This window comes from Pristis pectinata, chromosome 5 (genome assembly GCF_009764475.1).
Source record: "Pristis pectinata isolate sPriPec2 chromosome 5, sPriPec2.1.pri, whole genome shotgun sequence".
Taxonomy (NCBI): Eukaryota; Metazoa; Chordata; class Chondrichthyes; order Rhinopristiformes; family Pristidae; genus Pristis; species Pristis pectinata.
The window spans coordinates 116038971-116059465 of record NC_067409.1 but is presented as its reverse complement, the minus strand read 5'-3'; the positions used below and the strand labels follow the sequence as shown (position 1 = coordinate 116059465).

Here is a 20495-nt window from a genome sequence, read left to right as displayed (position 1 = left end):
TCTACATGGACTTTAGTAAGGTCTTTGACAAGGTCCCACATGGGAGATTAGTTCAGAAGGTTCAGTCAATGGGTATCCATGGAAAGACTGTAAACTGGATTCGAAATTGGCTGAGTGGGAGAAGACAGAGTGGTTGTGGATGGTTGTTTCTCAGACTGGAGGCCTGTGACTAGTGGTGTGCCTCAGGGATCTGTGTTGGGGCCTTTGTTGTATACATCAATGATCTAGACGATAATGTGGTAAATTGGATTAGTAAGTTTGTGGATGACACTAAGATTGGAGGTGTAGTGGACAGTGAGGAAGGCTTTCAAAGCTTGCAGAGGGATCTGGACCAAATGGAAAAATGGTCCAGAAAATGGCAGATGGAATTTAATGCAGACAAGTGTGAGGTGTTGCATTTTGGAAGGACAAATCAAGGGAGGACATACACAGTAAATGGTAGGGCACTGAGGAGTGCGGAGGAACAAAGGGATCTGGGAGTTCAGATGCATAATTCCCTGAAAGTAAAATCACAGGTAGACAGGGTTGTTAAAAATACTTTTGCCATTCTGGCATTTATAAATCAAAGTATTGAGTATAGGAGTTGGAATGTTTTGGTGAGGTTGTACAAGTCATTGGTGAGACCAAATTTGGAATATTGTGTGCAGTTCTGGTCGCCGAACTACAGGAAGGATGTCAGTAAGATTGAAAGAGTGCAGAGGAGATTTACTAGAATGTTGCCGTGTTTTCAGGAGTTGAGTTACAGGGAAAGATTGAGCATGCTAGGACTTTATTCCTTGGAGCAGAGAAGAATGAGGGGAGATATGATAGAGGTTTACAAAATGATGAGGGGCATAGACAGAGTTAATGCAAGTAGGCTCTTTCCACCTAGATTAGGAGACATAAGTACGAGACGACATGGCTTTAGGGTGAAAGGGGAACGGTTTAGGGGGAACATTAGAGGGAACTTCTTCACTCAGAGTGGTAGGAGTGTGGAATGGGCTGCCATCTGATGTGGTAAATGTGGGCTCGCTCTTAAGAGTAAATTGGATAGATACATGAACGGGAGGTCTGGAGGGGTATGGGCTGGGGGCAGGTAAATGGGACTAGCAGGATAATGTTTCGGCACAGACTAGAAGGGCCAAATGGCCTGTTTTCTGTACTGTAGTTTTCTATGGTTTCTATGGTAGGTAAGCTTTCTTCAACTGCAGGTAAAATTCCCACACTGTAGCCTAGCTTCATCCCCTTATCCCATCATGTACGGACATAGATTCTGGAGAGTAAACCAACCCCTGCCCCACCTTTCTCAAGCAGGATAACACAAAAGGAAAATGTAGGCTCTTGTTTATCGAAACAAAACTGCCTCTTGGATAAACCAAATGAACATGGGCCTCTTTTTCACTGCCACATCACTGCTAACCCATTGAAATACCAACCCTCTTTAGAAGCAACAAGAGGGTAGCCAAATTACAGAAATAGACAAAAATAACAATGAAAGAAAATCAAGTTAGAACACAGAACATTACAGCACAGTACAGGCCCTTCGGCCCACAATGTTGTGCCGACATTTTATCCTGCTTTAAGATCTATCTAACCCTTCCTTCCCACATAGCCCTCCATTTCTCTATCATTCATGTGTCTATTTAAGAGACTATTTAAGAGACTCTTAAATGTCCCACTATCTGCACCCACAACTTCTGCCAGCAGTGTGTTCCACACACCCAACACTCTGTGTAAAGAACTTAACCCTGATGTCCCTCTTATACCATCCTCCAATCACCTTAAAATTATACCCCCTCATGCTAGCCATTGTCGCCCTGGGAAAAAGTCTCTGACTGTCCACTTGATCTATGCCTCGTCATCTTATGCACCTCTATCAAGTGACAAGAAAAGCTCTAGCTCACTCAACCTATCCTCATTAGACATGCTCTCCAATCCAGGCAGCATCCTGGTAAATCTCCTCTGCACCCTCTCTAAAGGTTCCACATCCTTCCTATAATGAGGTGACCAGAACGGAACACAATACTCCAAGTCTGGTCTAACCAGAGTTTTACAGAGCTGCAACGTTACCTGGTGGCTCTTGAACTCAATACCCCACGTAATGAAGGCCAACACACCACACACCTTCTTAACAACCCTATCAACCTGTGCAGCAACCTTAAGGGATCTTAAAGATATTGCAGGAAAGACCAACAGCCGCAATATTTTGCATATAAACAGATATCAAATAATTTTAGCAAAGAAACGCACCAAAAGAAACAAAATAGATACAAAGCACAACATCCTGAACAAAACCATAAACTATCATCTGAATCCAGACAGTCGCATCCATATTCAAGTAAGAATTAATCCAATTTAATTGTGAGCGGTAGTGACATTCACTCAAACATTTTGCACAATAACGTGATTTTATTTCACCAATGATGCTGATTAACAATCTTGACCAGCATTCCATAACTGAATACTGTATTGTTTGGTGTGCTACCTTTCAGATGAAGCCCCAAGGAAGCTAGCGAGCTCAGGGGAGGGAACAGTGATATCCAGGGAAATGGAATTAATATAGATGGACATGATGGTTGGCAATAGACAAGGTGGGCCAAGGGGCCCATTTCTATGCTGTACAATTGACTCAAGTCTGCTTGGACTGATGAAATTACAATCAAGTGCCTTACAAAGACCACTGGTTTTAATCCAAAATCAGCAAATATTATTCTGCACTAACAGCCAAAGTTTATAATCTATGCTCAAGAGAAAAAGTACTATCACTCAGTTCAAATAGTCTGATGGTTTAAATATTGCATTTGTACTAAACAGCCAAGTTTGTTTGTGATGGTTAATCAAGTATTCTGAATGTAAATGAAAAACACGATGATGCTGGGGGAACTCAGCAGGCCAGGCAGCATCCATGGAGAAAAGCAGGTGGTCAACGTTTTGGGTCAGGACCCTTCTTCAGGACTGAAGATAGGAAAAGGGGAAGCCCAATATAATGGAGGGAAAAGCAGAGCAGTGATAGGTGGACAAAAGAGGGGAGGTGGGGTGGGCACAAGGCAGTGATATGTAGATGCACGTGAGAGATAGTGATAGGCAGGCGCAGGGAAGGAGGGGAGAGCAGATCCACTGGGGGATGCGTCAAAAGTAAGGAGGAAAAAAAAAGTGTGTAGAAAAAAAAGAGGCTAGGAAAAAGGGAAGAAGAGGTGTGGGGATTACTTAAAGTGGGAGAATTCAATGCTTGTGCCATTAGGCTGCAAGGTTCCAAGATGGAAAAATGAGGTGCTGTTCCTCCAGTTTGCATTTGGACTTCTCCTGGCAGTGGAGGAGGCCGAGGACTGACATATCAGTGATAGTGTGGGAGGGGGAGTTAAAGTGACTGGCAACAGGGAGATGCAGATCGCAGTTACGGACGGAGCACAGGTGATCTGCGAAACAGGTCACCTAGTCTGCATTTGGTCTCACCAATGTCACCAGGATGACACACTTGGAGCACTGAATGTAGTAGGTGATGTTAAGGGAGGTGCAGGTGAATCTCTGAAAGGAATGTTGTTTGGGTCCCTGGATGGAGGTGGTGTAGGGGCAGATGTTGCACCTATGGTGGGGGCAGTGGAAAGTTCTCAGGGTGGGGTGGGGGAGGGAAAAAAAAAGGAGTGAACTAGGGAGTAGCAGAGAGGGCAGTCCCTGCGAAAGGCAGAAAGAGGTGGGCGGGGAAGATATACTTGGTAGTGGGGTCCTGTTGGAAACGGAAAATGATGTGTTGGATATGTAAGCTGGTAGGATGAAATGCGAGGACAAGGGGGACCCTACTCCTGTTGGGTCTGGGAGGGGTGGGGGTGAGAGCTGAGGTGCGGGAAATGGCAGAGATACAGGTGCGAGCTCTCTCGACCACAGTCAGGGGAAAGCCCTGCTTATTAGAGAAGTTGGACATCATCGCAGATGTCCTGGAGTGGGAAGCCTCATCATGGGAGCAGATGCGGCAGGGGTGGAGAAATTGAGAAAAAAGGGATCGTGTCCTTGCAAGAGACAGGGTGGGAGGAGCTGTAATTTAGGTAGCTGTGGGCATCAGTGGGTCTGTAGAAGATGTCGGGGAAGGGGGTCTGCTTCTTAATCAATAACTTATGGTGCTCAGACGTGACGGTCCTGGTGAGCTCCTGCTCATCCAGCCTGGAATATCTAACGGTTAAGTGTCAACCATTCTATGTGCCAAGGGAGTTTGCTTCAGCTATCCTGATGGCAGTCTACATCCCACCACAGACGGACATGAAGCCTGCACTCAATGAGCTATACTCCGTGGTCAACAACCTTGAGAGAGGATACCCTGAGGCCCTCTTCATCATCACAGGGGACTTCTATCAGGCCAACCTCAAGAGTGTGTTACCAAAACACTATCAGCACATCTCTGCTTCACCAGGGGTGCCAACACCCTTGACCACTGCTATACAACCAAAGATGCCTTCCGAGCCACCCCTCGTTCTCACTTTGGGAAATCAGACCACCAGGAGGATCTGGTACAGAGAGTCGTACAGTGCTGGTCTGAGGAAGCAGATGAGCTCCTACGTGACTGCTTTGAGACAGTGGACTAGTCCATGTTCAAAGACTCAGCTGCCAGCCTTGATGAGTATGTCACCACCATCACAGACTTTATCAGCAAGTGTGTTGAGGACTGTGTACCAAAGAGGACAATATGGGTGTTCCCAAACAGGAAACCATGGATGAACTGGGAGATCCACTCCCTACTGAAGTCGAGGACTGCTGCACACAAATCTGGTGATCCTGATCTGTACAAGAAATCGAAGTATGACCTTTGAAAAGCTATAAGGGATGCCAAGAGGCAATACCAACTCAAAATAGAGTCCCTGACCAGCTGCCAGTTATGGCAGGGCTTACGTGCCATAACAGGCTATAAGACGAAGTCGGGCTGCATAGCTAACAGCAGCGCATCCCTTCCTGATGAACTTAAAGCATTCTATGCGTGTTTTGAACAGAAGGAAAGTGGATTGTAACCATCCACTCTGACAGCCACCAACGCAGCTGAACCTGTGATCACAGTGGAGAACGTAAGATCAGTCTTCCAGAGAGTGAACACGAGGAAAGCACCTGGCCCAGATGGTGTCCCGGGCCGCGTGCTCAGATCTTGTGCTGATCAGCTGGCAGAAGTATTTGCGGACACATTCAACCTCTCCCTGCTTCAGTCTCAGGTTCCCTCCAGTTTTAAGAAGACCACTATCATCCTGGTACCGAAGAAAAGCAAGGTAACATGCCTCAATGACTACCGACCAGTGGCTCCGACATCCACCATCATGAAGTCCTTTGAGAGGTTGGTCATGGCATGCATCAACTCCAGCCTACCAGACAACCTGGACCCATTGCAATTTGCCTATTAGCAAAACAGGTCTACAGCAGATGCCATCTCCCTGGCCCTACACTCAGCTCTGGAGCATCAAAAGGAGCTGTACCTCAAGCAGAAAGGCAAAATGACAGCCTGCGCCACTGTAAATGAGAAGGCTCTTCACGCATCATATTTGGTAGCATTACGAATAGCACGTTCCAGAAAGCCTCACACAATTGGAGAAGAGCTTATACTGCCTGCAGCAGTAGATATGTGCAAAGTTGTACTGGGAAAAGAATCCAGTCAAAAACTGAAAGCCATTCCACTGTCTGATTACACAGTAAGCAGAAGAATTGGTGATATGGCGGAAGACATACAGAGCCAGCTGATAGCACGTCTTCAGCAAGTCAGATTTGCGATTCAGCTCGATGAAAGTACTGATGTTGCCAGTGCTGCGCAGTTGTTGGTTTATGTTCGATATTGCTGGGAAGGAGAGGCTTTGGAAGACTTTGTTTTGCAAGGCGCTCCCAGGTCATACAACCGGTGAAGAACTTTTCCGTGTGCTTGACACTTTTTTTTTGTACAAATCGGCATTGGCGTAGACACAGTGTATTGGAGTATGCACGGATGGTGCTGCCGCAATGACGGGACAGAAGTCGGGTCTAGTTGCACGAGTGAAAGAAGTAGCTCCATATGTAGCAGCAACCCACTGCATGATTCACCGTGAAGCTTTGGCTGCAAAGGACATGGATGAAAATCTTGCGGATGTGTTTTCCACATGCATTAAAATTGTTAACTTTATCAAAGCCAGGCCGCTCAATCATCGTTTGTTTGAGAACATATGCCGTGAAATGGAAGCCAAGCATAAGCATTTGTTGCTACATACAGAAGTCAGATGGCTGTCACGAGGCCGCATTGTGCAGCGTGCATATGAATTGCAAAATGAACTGCTCATTTTTCTAAATGAGCATAACGGATCATTGGCACAGTTCTTGACAGATGAGATGTGGGTTGCCAGATATTTTGCAGATATTTTCAACATTTTGAATAGCTTAAATCTATCATTGCAAGGACCTGGCTCAAATGTTCTGAAAACGTATGACAAAATCAATGCCTTCCAGAAAAAACTCCGTATCTGGAAGGGAAGATGCAAGCAAGGCGTCTATGATGTGTTTCTGTTGCTGGCTGACTTTCTGGCAGTGAACGAGACTAAGACAGAGGCCATTGCGAGCACCGTTTTGAACCATATTCAACAGCTGTCACATTATTTCCATGAGTATTTCGGCAACGATGACACAAGCACGTTTGATTGGATTCGAAATCTGTTTGAATGCATGCTTACTGACTTAACTGGACGTGAACAAGAAGAATTGGCTGAACTGTCATCTGACAGGACTTCGCGCTTGCAGTTCAACTGAATGTCACTGTTGTCATTCTGGATAGCATGTTCCCAGGAGTATCCACCGCTGTCCGGCAAAGCCGTCAATGTTCTGTTACCGTTTGCAACCACTTACTTGTGTAAAATAGCATTTTCTGCAGTCACTGCCATGAAACCCAAATACAGATCAAGACTGAATATTGAGGATGACATATGCGTATGTTTGTTGCACATACCACCACGTTTGGACAATCTGCAGTGCAAAACAGGCACAACCTTCACATTGAACGACACCGGTGATTGAAAGGGCCTATGTGCAGTAATTTAAGTGTTGTATGCATGAATTATCGATTGTTTGATTTTGTGGGCTTTGGGGGTCTGCCATCTAACAAGGACATGTTCTCGGGGGCCGCAGCATGTAAAAGGTTGAAAACCACTGTGTTAGACTATTTATTATTGACTACAGCTCTGCCCTCAATACAATAATCCCACGCAAGCTTTTCACCAAACTCTGAGACCTAGGACTCAACACCTCCCTCTGTAACTGGATCCTTGACTTCCTAACAAACAGACCGCAATCAGTGAGGATAGGCAGCACTGGTGCCCCACAAGGCTGCGTCCTCAGCCTTCTACTCTACTCCCTATACACTCATGACCGTGTGGCCAGATTCTGCTCTAACTCCATTTACAAGTTTGCAGATGATACCACCGTTGTAGGCCATATCTCAAACAGCAATGAGTCGGAGTACAGGAAGGAGATAGAGAGCTTAGTGGAATGGTGTCATGACAACAACCTTGCCCTCAATGTCAACAAAACAAAGGAGCTGGTTGTTGCCTTCAGGAAAGGGGGCAGTGTACACGTACCTGTCTACATCAATGGTGCTAAGGTAGAGAGGGTGGAGAGCTTCAAGTTCCTGGGAGTGAACATCACCAACAGCCTGTCCTGGTCAAATCATGTAGATGCCCCAGCCAAGAAAACTCACCAGTGCCTCTACTTCCTCAGGAGGCTAAAGAAATTTGGTTTGTCCCCCTTGACTCTCACCAACTTCTACTGATGCACCATAGAAAGCATCCTATCTGGATGTATCATGGCTTGGTACAGCAACTGCTCTGCCCAGGACTGCAAGCTGCAGAGAGTCGTGAACATGGCCCAGTGCATCACAGACACCAGCCTCCCCTCCTTGGGCTCTGTCTTTACCTCTCATTGTCTTGGTGTAGCAGCCAGCATAATCAAAATACCCCACCCACCCAGGACATTCTCTCTTCTCTCCTCTTCCATCGGGTTGAAGATACAGGAACCTGAGGGCACATACCACCAGACTTAAGGACAGCTTCTACCCCACTGTTATAGGACTATTGAATGGTTCTCTTATACAATGAGATGGACTATGACCTCACGATCTACCTTGTTGTGACCTTGCACCTTATTGCACTGCACTCTCTCTGTAGCTGTGACACTTTACTCTGTACTGTTATTGTTTTTACCTGTACTACATCAATGCACTCTGTACTAACTCAATGTAACTGCACTGTGTAATGAATTGACCTGTATGATCGGTTTGTAAGACAAGCTTTTCACTGTACCTCGGTACAAGTGACAATAATAAACTAATATGGAATCTCCTGAGGTGGAGATGGAAAGATTGAGGAAGGAGAGAGAGAGGTGAATTGGAGAGCAGGGGTGAAAATTAGTGGTGAAATTTATGAAACTGTCACGTTTCACACAGGTACAAGAGGTGGCACCAATACAGTCATTGATATAATGGAGAAAGAGTTGAGGAATGGGGCTGGAGTAGGCTTGGAACAGAGACCGTTCCACGTAGCCAAAGAGGCAGGTATAGCTGGGGCCCATGCGAGTGCCCATAGCTAGAAAATGAGAGGAATCGAAACTGAAGTAGTTTAGGGTGAGGACAAGTTCAGCCAGGCAGAGGAGAGTGTTAGTAGAAGGGGACTGGTTCTGTCTCTGGTCAAGAAAGAAATGGAGGGTGGTGGGGCCGTCATGCTGGGGAATGGAGGTATATAAGGATTGGGCGTCCATGGTGAAGATGAGGTTGTGTGTGCTGCAGAACTTAAAGCTATGGAAGAGTTGGAGAGCGTGTGATGTGGCATGGACGTAGGTGGGAAGGGATTGGATCGGGGGACAGGGTAGTGTCCAGGTGCAAAGATACGAGCTCTGTGGGGCAAGAGCATGCGGAGACAATAGGTCTGCTGGGACAGTTCTTCTTGTGGATTTTGGAGACAGACAGAACCGGGCAGTCCTAGGTTTTTCTAGCCCTCTTTTTCCTCCTTACCTTTGACCCATCACATGGTGAATCTGCTCTCCTCCCTCCCCCGCACCTGTCTATCACTATCTCTTACCTGCATCTACCTATCACCACCCTGTGCCCACCCCACCTCCCCTCTTTTGTCCACCCATCACTGGTCTGCTTTTCCCTCCTATAATATTGGGCTTCCCCTTTTCCTATCTTCAGTTCTAAGGAAGGGTCCTGACCCAAAATGTTGACCACATGCTTTTCTCCACGGATGCTGCCTGGCCTGCTGATTTCCTCCAGCATCATCGTGTTTCTCATCTAGATTCCAGCATCTGCAGTCCTTTTGTTTCTCTATTCTGAACACAAAAGTTAGCTCACTGGTTCAAAGTATAAGTACATGCATCTTACTCAAAGTCTGTGGGACTTTCTGTGATTGTTACATCATTAGACAACAGTGATTGTGAAGTAATTTGGAACATTCTGGGACTCAAAAGTATGTTATTTTGATCTTTTAATTGAAATTGAGTCCATCTCTACAAGGTCAAGTAAGAAAAGGAATTGCTGCAAGAACATTTTTGTACATGTCATTTAGCTTTGATCAAAGTTGTGCTAACTTCAGACTTCTTCCCTCCTCCACTTGGAGGGAGTAATTCACAAGACTTTACAGGCACAAGAACAATTCCGCTGAAATTCTCTACACAACTTGATTTTCATCCGATGTGCTAAAATGTTAGAAATACAACTTTATTTTTCTCTGCCATACTTGCAGATATATTCCATATTAATGCCAATCTCCAGTGGCACTGACAATACTTTAGCAGGCCATTAATCTAAATTCTCCATAACCAAGTGAAAAGTATCACAAAGAGAATTTGTAGGGCAAGTTTGTTCAAAAAAAAACCAAACATTCCTATATCATTGATCTGTATTTGATAAATTATATTAACTGTGATCAAGTATTTCCATATCATTGCTGAGATTTATTACAAAATGCCAGAGCATTAAGTATTTTATAAAAATACTTAGTACATCAATTCAGGTTATACTTCAAGAGATTGGCTTTGTCACAATAATATTTTTACTGCATTTGTGTTCACGTCAAGATGATTTATTTAACCTGGAGCTCAACTTCAGCACTTGCTTGTGTCAGTATCCCAAAATGCATTTTCATTGTATCCACCTAAAAGCCAATTTTTTTTAAACTTTAAGGATCTTCTCATCTAATACACTCCTCCTCCCCAACACCTCCCCCTACCACCAAATTCAATACCACCAAGTACTCAAACTAAACTCGAAATGGAAATGTACAATCCTAAATCAGCAAATGACAAAATGATGAACCTTTACTTAAAAAGCTGCAAGTAGAATACTTACTTTGACTGTGTTTGTTTTGTGATATTTCGGATTGTGGCTCCTTCCTTCCCAATAATGGCACCAACAAACTGAGTTGGAACTACAATTCGCAAAGGAACATCAGACTGCTGCTGTTTTGGCCTAACTATACCACTGGGAGACACTTGCCGGGGTGGACCTCGTTGTCCAAAACCACGCCGAACTTGTGATGGTGGCTGCTGTGAACTTTGTTGGCCAGCCATCTCATCAGGGATGTAGGTTACTTTAAGCGAGTGATCCTCCAGCACATAGCCATTAAGTTTTTCAATTGCTCTATTAAAAGAAGTTATTAATACATGCTTAAGTTGAATCATTAGATATACATGCACTTAAGGATTTAATAATAAACAAGCAGCAAAATACTGCAGATGCTGGAAATTCTCACTCAGCTGCACGAGTCACTGGAGAAATACAAGAATTAACCAAACATTAACTCTGTTTTGTCCTCCACAGATGCTGCCTGTCCTGTTGACCATTTCCAGCATTTCCCATTTTTATTTAATGATACAAAAGCTCTTTTAAAATTAAATTTAAATTCAAAACAAATTCTAAAAAACAGAAAAGATTATAAATTGAGAGATTGATCGCTTAAAGAATTCGGAATAGTGTCAATTCATCAAAACCACTTTTACCATATCACAAGATGAGTTAATAATCTTCAAGATGTTGCTTGGAACAGGATAATTAAGCAAAATTAATGTTGTGGCAAAGATGAACTTTGCCTGCCTATCAGGCTCAAGGACTTTACAGCTAGCTCAATATTTGCCAAGTTTTTGCACAACCCCTCTTTCTCCTGGTATTCAGACAAGTATTATTTCTTGGATTCCTCATTGGGTCTCCTATTCTTGGGCTTTTATCACTTTATAACACAAGTATTTTATTGTTCATGCTATTATCTTTTCTCTTAACTCCTGAAGTGTTTATGTGTTAAGGTTAATCACTGCACAAACCTCAGGAATTCAGTTCCTTGGTCCATGCTTCATGAGCAAATGCCAGTTGGTAGCCTGGTTATTGGTATAGTCCCATGTGCTGAGATACAGCAAAAAGCTTTGTTTGCATGCCATCCAGACAGATCATGCCACACACAATTACATCAAGGTAGTAAAAAGAAGGCAGAATATAGTGTTGCAGTTACAAATAAAGTGCAGTGCAGGTAGACAAATAAAAGGGCCACAACAATTTTTAAGCTGAGATCAAGAGTTTATCCTTTAGTGTACGAGAAGTCCATTCAAGAGTCTGAAACAGTGGGACAGAAGCTGTCCTCTAGTCTGGTGGTTGGTGCCCTCAGGCTCTTGTATCTTATGCCTGACGGGAAAGGGAAGAGAGAATGTCTGGGGTGGGAGAGGTTCTCGATTATGTTAGCTACTTTCTTGAGGCAATGTAGACTAAGTCAATGGGAGGGGAGGTTGGTTTTCATGATGGACTGCGATGCATACACAACTCCCACCAATTTCTTGTGGTCTTGGGCAGAGCAGTTAGCATACCAAAGTGTGAGGCATCCAGATAGGATGCCTTCTATGGTGTATCTATAAAGATTGGAGTTAGGAATCACTGAAGACATGCCAAATTTCCTGAGCCTTCTGGGGAAGTAGAGGTGTTGGCATGCTTTATTTGGCCATATCATCCATGTGGCTGGACCAGGACAAAGTGCAACCCATTCCATCACTTTGCTGATAATTGGGCACATACTGACTGGGCAGTATAGATGCAGCTGTGTGCAAACAGGATATATTTGATAATTCATAATTTGAAGGAGGCGGCCAAATTAATAAGGCAGTAGGGGGAAGAATAAAAGGAAAAGTAATAGAATGGATACGAGAAGATGATGAAAATGAAACTTACTCAGATGCAAAGTGGGAATTGGTGTTCCACGTGAATGATGTACAGACAGTGGTATTTCTAGCTAAAATTGGAGGAAATTAGAGCCATTGAACTTGCAGAATTGGTTTAAAAAAATACAAATTCAGTGAAGTACGAGAGGGTGAATTTTGGAAGGAAAGAGTAAGGAGACCACGTTTTCTTTTGATAATACGTGCTTAGAGAAGCAAAGGAGGGACTGATACACAAATGATTAAAGCAGCAATATATTTAAAACACAAGTAGAACTTAAATACAGCGTTTTATTTCAAGAGAGGAATTAAATCACAGCCATGTTAAACATATCTATGTTTGATAACTATACAAAGATATGTGGGAAAGTTGCAAGGACAAGAAAACATCTGCAAATCAATGAAAGCAGGTTAGGTGAGTAGGCAAAATTGCAATAGAGGAAGAACAAAACAGGTTACGCTGTATACTAGGAAAAGTAAAAAAGCAGATTAGTTAAATTGTGCGAGATTATTGAATGTTGGTATCCAAGATAACCTTGGTGCTCGTATTTAAGAAACAAATCTCAGCATGCAATTATAGCTGGTAATTACAAATGGAAACAGGATGTTGGACTTCATTGCCATGAGATAAGAGTACAAGTTATTAACACAAGATGCCGGAGGAACTCAGCGGGTCAGGGAACATCCATGGAAGAAATTGGGACAGTTGATGCTTTGGGTTGAAGGGTCTTAACACAAAACTTCAACTGTCCATTTCCCTCCACAGATGCTTGCCTGACCCACTGAGCTCCTGCAACATCTTGTGTTGCTCCAGATTCCAGCATCTGCAGCCTTGTGTCTATGGAAGTTATTAGTCTTGCTACAACCATGTCTGGTACACTGCAAAGAATTTTGGTAGTCTTCTTTACTAAAGTGTACAATTGCCTCAGAGACAGCGAGGAGAAAATTTCACCAAGCTGATTTTTTGTTAAGGTATAATGAGGGTTCATTATAGGAAATAATAAGCAAATTGGAGCTGCACACTCTATAGCTTAGATTATCAACTTGTAATATAACACAGACTCTTTCTCCACCACTGCAGTTGGATCTGCTTGATACTTTCAGCAGATTTCCCACATCTGTAATACTATTCGTGTTGGGCCATCTGTGCTTTATATGTAATTAGGGACTAACATTTAAAATTCTGAGAGGCAACCAGGAGAGATGAGAAATAAAATTTCACCTGCACCTTCAGATGAAAGATATTTATGCAGCAAATTACAAATCATTTGCTAGGAAGTTGATAAACCTCAAGTTTCCAAATACCATTTCCATAATTGGACAGATCACAAAATGAAGTTAAAAGATTCTTGTATCTACTGGCGTCTGAGGATGAGTAAAGTGTTAAGATTTCTGCAGTCCGATGTGATACTCACTGTCTAGCATGTTCCTTGGTAGAATATGTAACATTCACTACTGCAGTTTCTGTTTCTGTGTTTACTGCAGAAGAAAAAGTGCAGAGAGATTAAAAAATAGAATTATAATAATTTATTAAAAACACAACATTTCTTAGCTACCTACCTTGCTCACAACTCTCCACTGAACCATACTGAGCTAATAAACCATCCAAGACCTAAAAGAAATGAAGGTATGGCAAGTGAATATGCTCCAGAACTTCCTCGTTCCATACAATTTGGATTTACTGTTTTCTTTAATAAATATAAATGATTTGTATACAAATGGCATGGACATTTTTCAAGTTTCAGAACATTTCAAACATCAGAGAGAGAAATCATTGTTGCAATTCTTACCAAAAAGGGAGAGCGTTTTCTGCATAATCTGCACAAGGACATTGTGGTCCTCTGTTCCATGGGTGAGGCCAAGTAGTTAAAGATGCATTTGATGTTATGAACTGTGTACCAAGTATTACAAAGTGATCTCTTACAAACTAGAGCAAGTCCACAAAGTTCTAGAGAATCAAGGTAAAGCCCTAACCTTTAAGCCCATGCAGAGCTTTTCAGACTATTCATTTGCAACACCTTCCCATTTCTAAATCAGAAAAGGATAATTTTGAAAATTTGAGCTTTCAACAAAGCATAGTGCAACCTTCATCAAAATTGCTTACCAAGTTTTTAATGTAATAAAAATTGCAGTACAGAAATTCCAGGCATCTTGAACTAAATAGATACAAGATATCTTTTAGTCACGTGTACATAGAAACACACAGTGAAATGCATCTTTGCATAGTGTTCTGGCGGCAGCCCACAAGCGTCACCACACTTCCGCGCCAACATAGCATACCCACAACTTCCTACCCTGTATGTCTTTGGAATGTGGGAGGAAAACCGGAGCACCCAGAGGAAAACCCACGCAGACACGGGGAGAACGTACAAACTCCTTACAGACAGCGGTGGGAATCGAACCCAGGTCGCTGGCGCTGTAATAGCGTTACGCTAACTGCTACACTACCGTGCCTGCAATGGTCAGCTTCATCTAAAAAGTCTTGTTTTATTCAACTTTTTCCCCCCATCCCCAATATGGCATTGAATATTTTCATAGTAAATTAAATAGATTTTATAGCAGATAATTTAGTCTAACATTTTGTTTGTCCTGCACGTTTCCAGCAACCCAACAAAACAATGGGGTTAATGGAAGTGATGTTCTCCGATTTCTTACCCCAGACCCCTCCAACTGCTTATCCAGCTTTACCTTAATTAAAAGCATCATTCATTGCAATTTGTCCATGTTAGTTCTAAGTTTTATGCTCTCAATCATAGGGTTAAGATGTTTCTCATACATCCCTTGATGGGATTTTCTAACAACCATCTTACATTTATGCATCTAGTTTTGGATCTCTTCTACCAAACTCCTCCTCAATTTTGGACCTCAGGTGGTATGAACACTGAGAGAGGTTAAGGAACACAGAGCGTGGGATACCTGAAATTGGGAAATTCACAGTCCACCCAGGTTCCAACTTCCTTCCCACCATCATTACCAAGACTCATTACCGTCCACCACCTAGTTCCAGCTGCCCTTCACCCCCAAGCTCATCGAGTTCCACCCATCAGCCTCCATTTCCCTCCCCCCACCAAACCTTATCCATTTCCACCCATCATCTACCAGCCTTTGTCTCAACACTCCCCCCTCCACCACCACCTGGCTCCATCTGCTCATCGCCACCAACCACCCTCGCCTGGTTCAACCAATCAACTACAGCCTGTCTCACCCATCCCTCTCACTATGTACTAGCAGAATTCATGAAGGGTCTTGACAATCAACCTTCACAGATGCTGCTTGACCCATCCAGTTCCTCTAGCAGCTTATTTTTCAAACCCATTCCTCTCAGTTTCTATAGAAGCACAGAAGGCCTCTTTTCCCTTGTATCCTTTCCATAACTTGGAAAATGTAAATGTGTAAAAGATCCAAGTGTGATCCAACCAAGGTTTATATCCACGTTGAACATGGCTCATCTGCCCTTCCAATTCTTTTCTTCTAGAAATGATATTTGTGCATCTTTTGATGATAAATAAATGACTCAAGCTGTTATTTTCCCCATAGACCCTCATTCCATTGACCAAAATGCAATACTTCAAGGAGTCAAATTCAACCATGGTTACTCCAGGGGAGTCTCCCTGCTATGCAGCAGTAGGGAAAGTCATTGCCAGAGTTTTCTGAACTCCACCTCCAACATCTAAAGAACTGCTCCCCAAATTACAGTGCTAATTGCATCTGTCTGGCCCCACAGTAAGCAGAATCTTCCCCATGTGAAAACTTCAAGAGAAATGCAGCGAGAAGCTCTAGCTACTATGCATGGTTTCCTTTATTTGCACTGAAGACTTATTTGGTGCTCAATAGCATGCAAGCAAACCAACTGGTCTGCAGATAGACAGTGCTCAGAAAACTGGTATTGAACAAGGCCACATCACTTCCCCAATACTTTTCTCAATCTTTCTTGCCATAATGTTGCATCTCACCTCCAACAAACTTTGTGGGGCAAACCTAATCTTCAGATCCAAGGAAACCTAGTCAACTACTCTCTGCATCCAAGGTTCACCTGAACATCAGTAGTCAGGCTGCAATATGTTTAAAAACACTTGTGTTAATGTGCTAGAAAGCCGAGCTCCAAGGCATCATTGACTCATTTATAGGCACAAGATATGCCTCACCCTCAAGGTTCACGTGAGACAGACCCTCTACCAACCCACTCCTTTGTGCCACACTGTCCTTCGACAAGATTTCTTTATTAGCCACATGTACATCGAAACACACAGTGAAATGAATCTTTTGCATAGTGTTCTGGGGGCAGCCCAGCGTCACCACGCTTCCAGTGCCAACATAGCATGCCCACAACTTCCTAACCCGTATGTCTTTGGAATGTGGGAGGAAACTGGAGCACCCGGAGGAAATCCACACAGTCACAGGGAGAATGTACAAACTCCTTACAGACAGCAGCTGGAATTGAACCCGGGTCACTGATGCTGTAATAGCGTTATGCTAACTGCTACACTACTGTGCCGCCAATAAAGATTTATGGCAAAACACTGGAAAAGGAGAACAACTCTCAGGTAAGACAGATATTTATTGCACCAGAACAGCCTTTGGTTGACTGAGGAAAGGGGAGTTTGAAAAAAAAAATCAAGATTTCAGACTTGTACAAAACTCACTATCTACTGGGAAGTAGTGGTCCCTAATTTATGTGCTTCTGAGACCTGGACTACCAGCACTCAAGGCACTGAAAAGATACCAATGTTGTCTCTGTAAAAGTCCTGCAAGTTCACAAGAACTACAAGTAAACCAACCTCAGTGTTCTCCAGCAGGGCAACATATCCGACATTAAGGACCTAGTTACAAACAGTTGGCTACACCGGACTCCCAAACATACAGACTCTCTATTCTAAACGAGAGGGAGTGATACCAAATGGACTAAAGGTTAAAAAAAAAGCAAGGACATGAACAACTAGCTACTCCACCCACCTTATCAGGGCACCTCCTGTAGCCTGGTTGTGGGAGTCTACAATTCCCACATTGGGCTCATTTGCTTTTGTGGATACAGACGTGACCAGAATGGAAGTCACCCTCCATCCTGAGGAATTACCCGAAAAGACTGATGACAACTTCCCACTCTTGCCAAACTGAAATTCATTTATCATTTACATGCCCTCTATTTTGTCACCTGCTTCCCTCTATTAAATATATCTACTAAATTTGCTGTCCAAAAGTTTTTGATGCAACACTTCTGTTTCAGTAATCTAATTATGTAAATAGTGAACTCGTGGTCCAGCCATTTATCCCCATAGGAACATCATTTCCTACCTTCACTCTGCTACTATTGTGCGTCTTATTAGTGGTTTGCTACCCATTTGAAAACTTGGCTGAGGTCATTTTAAGTTATGGCAAGTCTATCATACTGCACCAGAAGTGATGGCCTTGTTAAAGCCCCATGTGCATCACATCCACTGCATTTACCTCAAGTAACCCGTTAGGAAGACTTCCTTCTATTACATTGCAACATTTTGAAAGAGGCATGAATGGCAAAGGCTCTGATTATGTGTCTTAGAAATACTGATTGAAAGGCAAATATTGATCAAACTCAGCAATAACCACTCAATAGCATTTCCCTTGCTCTCATTCTGAAATGATACAAGATCATTTAGTCCAATCCAGAAGGGCAGCAGTGGCACTGTAGCCACCTGACAGCTCGACACCCAGATTTGATTTTAACACTTCCCCCACCACCTCCCTCACCCTTGTTGTCTGCATTAAGTTTGGCCATTCTCCTGTAACCACACAGGTCTCCCCCCCCCCCCCCCCCCCCATGCTCCACTTTCCCTCCCACACCCCAAAGTAGTGCTGGAAGATGTACAAATTGGCTGCTGTGAGTTACCTCTAATGCTAGTGGCTGGTGGGAGAACAAGCAGAGTTAACAAACGTATTTGAAAAAAAATAGGTCACAGGGAAGTAAGTGGGGGAAAATGGGATAGGTGGGATTGCTACGAAAGCCAACATAGACTTGATAGGCCAAATGGCCTTGTGTGGCAAGTAAACGTACAATGTAGCAATGGCCAGGCACAGTAGTGTAGCAGTCAGCGTAACACTTCACAGCACCAGTGATCTGAGTTCAATTCCAGCCACTGTCTGTAAGGAGTTTGTACATTCTCCCCGTGTCTGCATGGGTTTCCTCCGGGTGCTCCGGTTTCCTCCCATATTCCAAAGGTGAACAGGTTAGGGAATTGTGGGCATGTTATGTTGGCACCGGAAGCATGGTGACACTTGCGGGCTGCCCCCAGAACACTACACAAAGAAGATGCATTTCACTGTGTGTTTCAAACAGAAGATCTACAGCACAATACAGGCCCTTCGACCCACAAAGCCGTGCCAAACATGTCCCTACCTTAGAAAAATAGAGGGCTATGGGTAAGCCTAGTAATTTCTAAGCTCCATGTACCTATCTAACAGTCTCTTAAGACCCTATCGTATCCGCCTCCACCACCGTTGCCGGCAGCCCATTCCACGCACTCACCACTGAGTAAAATACTTACCCCTGACATCTCCTCTGTACCTACTCCCCAGCACCTTAAACCTATGTACTCTTGTGGCAACCATTTCAGCCCTGGGGAAAAGCCTCTAACTATCAAACATGATCAATGCCTCTTATCATCTTATACACCTCTATCAGGTCCCCCCTCATCCTCCATTACTCCAAGGAGGAAAGGCTGAGTTCATTCAACCAGTTTTCATAAGGCATGCTCTCCAATCCAGGCAACATCCTTGTAAATCTCTTCTGCACCCTCTATATGGCTTCCACATCCTTCCTGTAGTGAAGCGACCAGAACTGAGCACAGTACTCCAAGTGGGGTCTGACCAGGGTCCTATACAGCTGCAACATTACCTCTCGGCTCCTAAAATTCAATTCCCCGATTGATGACGGACAATACACTGTATGCCTTCTTAACCACAGAGTCAACCTGTGCAGCTGCTTTGAGCATGCTATGGACTCGGACCCCAAGATCCCTCTGATCCTCCACACTGCCAAGAGTCCTACCATTAAGACTATATTCTGCCATCATATTTAACCTACCAAAATGAACCACTTCCCACTTATCTGGGTTGAACTCCATCTGCAACGTCTCAGCCCAGTTTTGCATCCTAGGTACATACCAATGTACATGTGACTAATAAAGATATTTTATAAGATGATAGACAGCAGTTGTGAAAGATTTAAGAAAACCCAAATTGTGGTGTAGTGAAGGAAATAAGGTGGAGTGAGGGTACTGGGAGGGAATGAAAAACAGGATGAGCTGGGTCAACACACACCCGAAATTTGGTATTGGTTTGGAACTCAGCAGGTCAGGCAGCTGCTGATTATCTGGGTAACTGCTGACCTGAAGTTGGTTCTGAATGTGACATAACCAAAATTCTGCTAAGTTTCCAAGGTGGAATATTAGACAGTACAGGCTTGTCTGAGAGGAGTTGAGTAGAATGATTTAAAAATCAAGAATCACCACACAAGGCAACATTACAGAAAAGGAGTTGGTCGATCATTGTGAAGTGTATATGGTGATAAAGCCTAGCTTTGAATTGTCAGGGCTGAACTCAACCTGAGACTACGCTGGGTGAAGGTATAGGTTCAGAAGGACATGAAGTTCAAATTAAAAGCAAATGCCAAGTCAAGCAGACAAGTCCACTTACTGAACAGAGGTGGCATTATTACCAGTTTTACCTTAATTGCCTTTGAATTTGGCAAAAGCTACCCTAAATTTCAAATTTGCAGTTTCACAGTACTAATCGGCATCAGGAGTGGAATTGTGCATGATTTCACACCCATCACAGAAACTTGGCAGAGGGCAGCAGAATAACAATAGTACTCTTTGGACAACTATCTAATTAATTCTACTCCCCTGTTCTTTCCACACAACCCTATACTTTCCCTCCATTCACGTGTTTATCCTTTTTAAGTTTAATACTGAATCTACATACACTGTCTCTCTCCCCAAAGGCAATGCATTCTTGGTTGCAAATAGCTGTGTAAGAAGTTTCCTTATGTCATATCTGGTTCATTTATCAAATCATAAATCAGTTCTCTGGTTACCAAGTCAGCAATGAGTTTTCTTTTATAACTATCAAAAATATTTATGAATCTGTACAGCAAATTCACTGCTCCAAAGAACAAACCTCAGCCACTCTATATAACAGAAATACCAATCCTATTCTAACTAATATCACTGTGTGGCCAGATTCTGCCCTAACTCCATCTACAAGTTTGTAGGTGATACCACTGTAGTAGGCCATATCTCAAATAATGAGTTAAGAGTACAGGAAGGAGATAGAGAACTTAGTGATATGGTGTCAGATGTCATGCCAACAAC

At 43.3% G+C, this 20495-nt stretch overlaps 1 protein-coding gene across 1 annotated transcript in view; it reads right to left on the bottom strand.

The window, feature by feature from the left end:
* LOC127570160 (insulin-like growth factor 2 mRNA-binding protein 3) overlaps positions 1-20495 on the bottom strand; it is a 119677-nt gene that overhangs the window by 41313 nt on the left and 57869 nt on the right. The window contains 3 exon segments of the mRNA XM_052015408.1: positions 10304-10594; positions 13566-13629; positions 13711-13762. Of these exon segments, the coding sequence (XP_051871368.1) occupies positions 10304-10594; positions 13566-13629; positions 13711-13762 (407 nt within the window).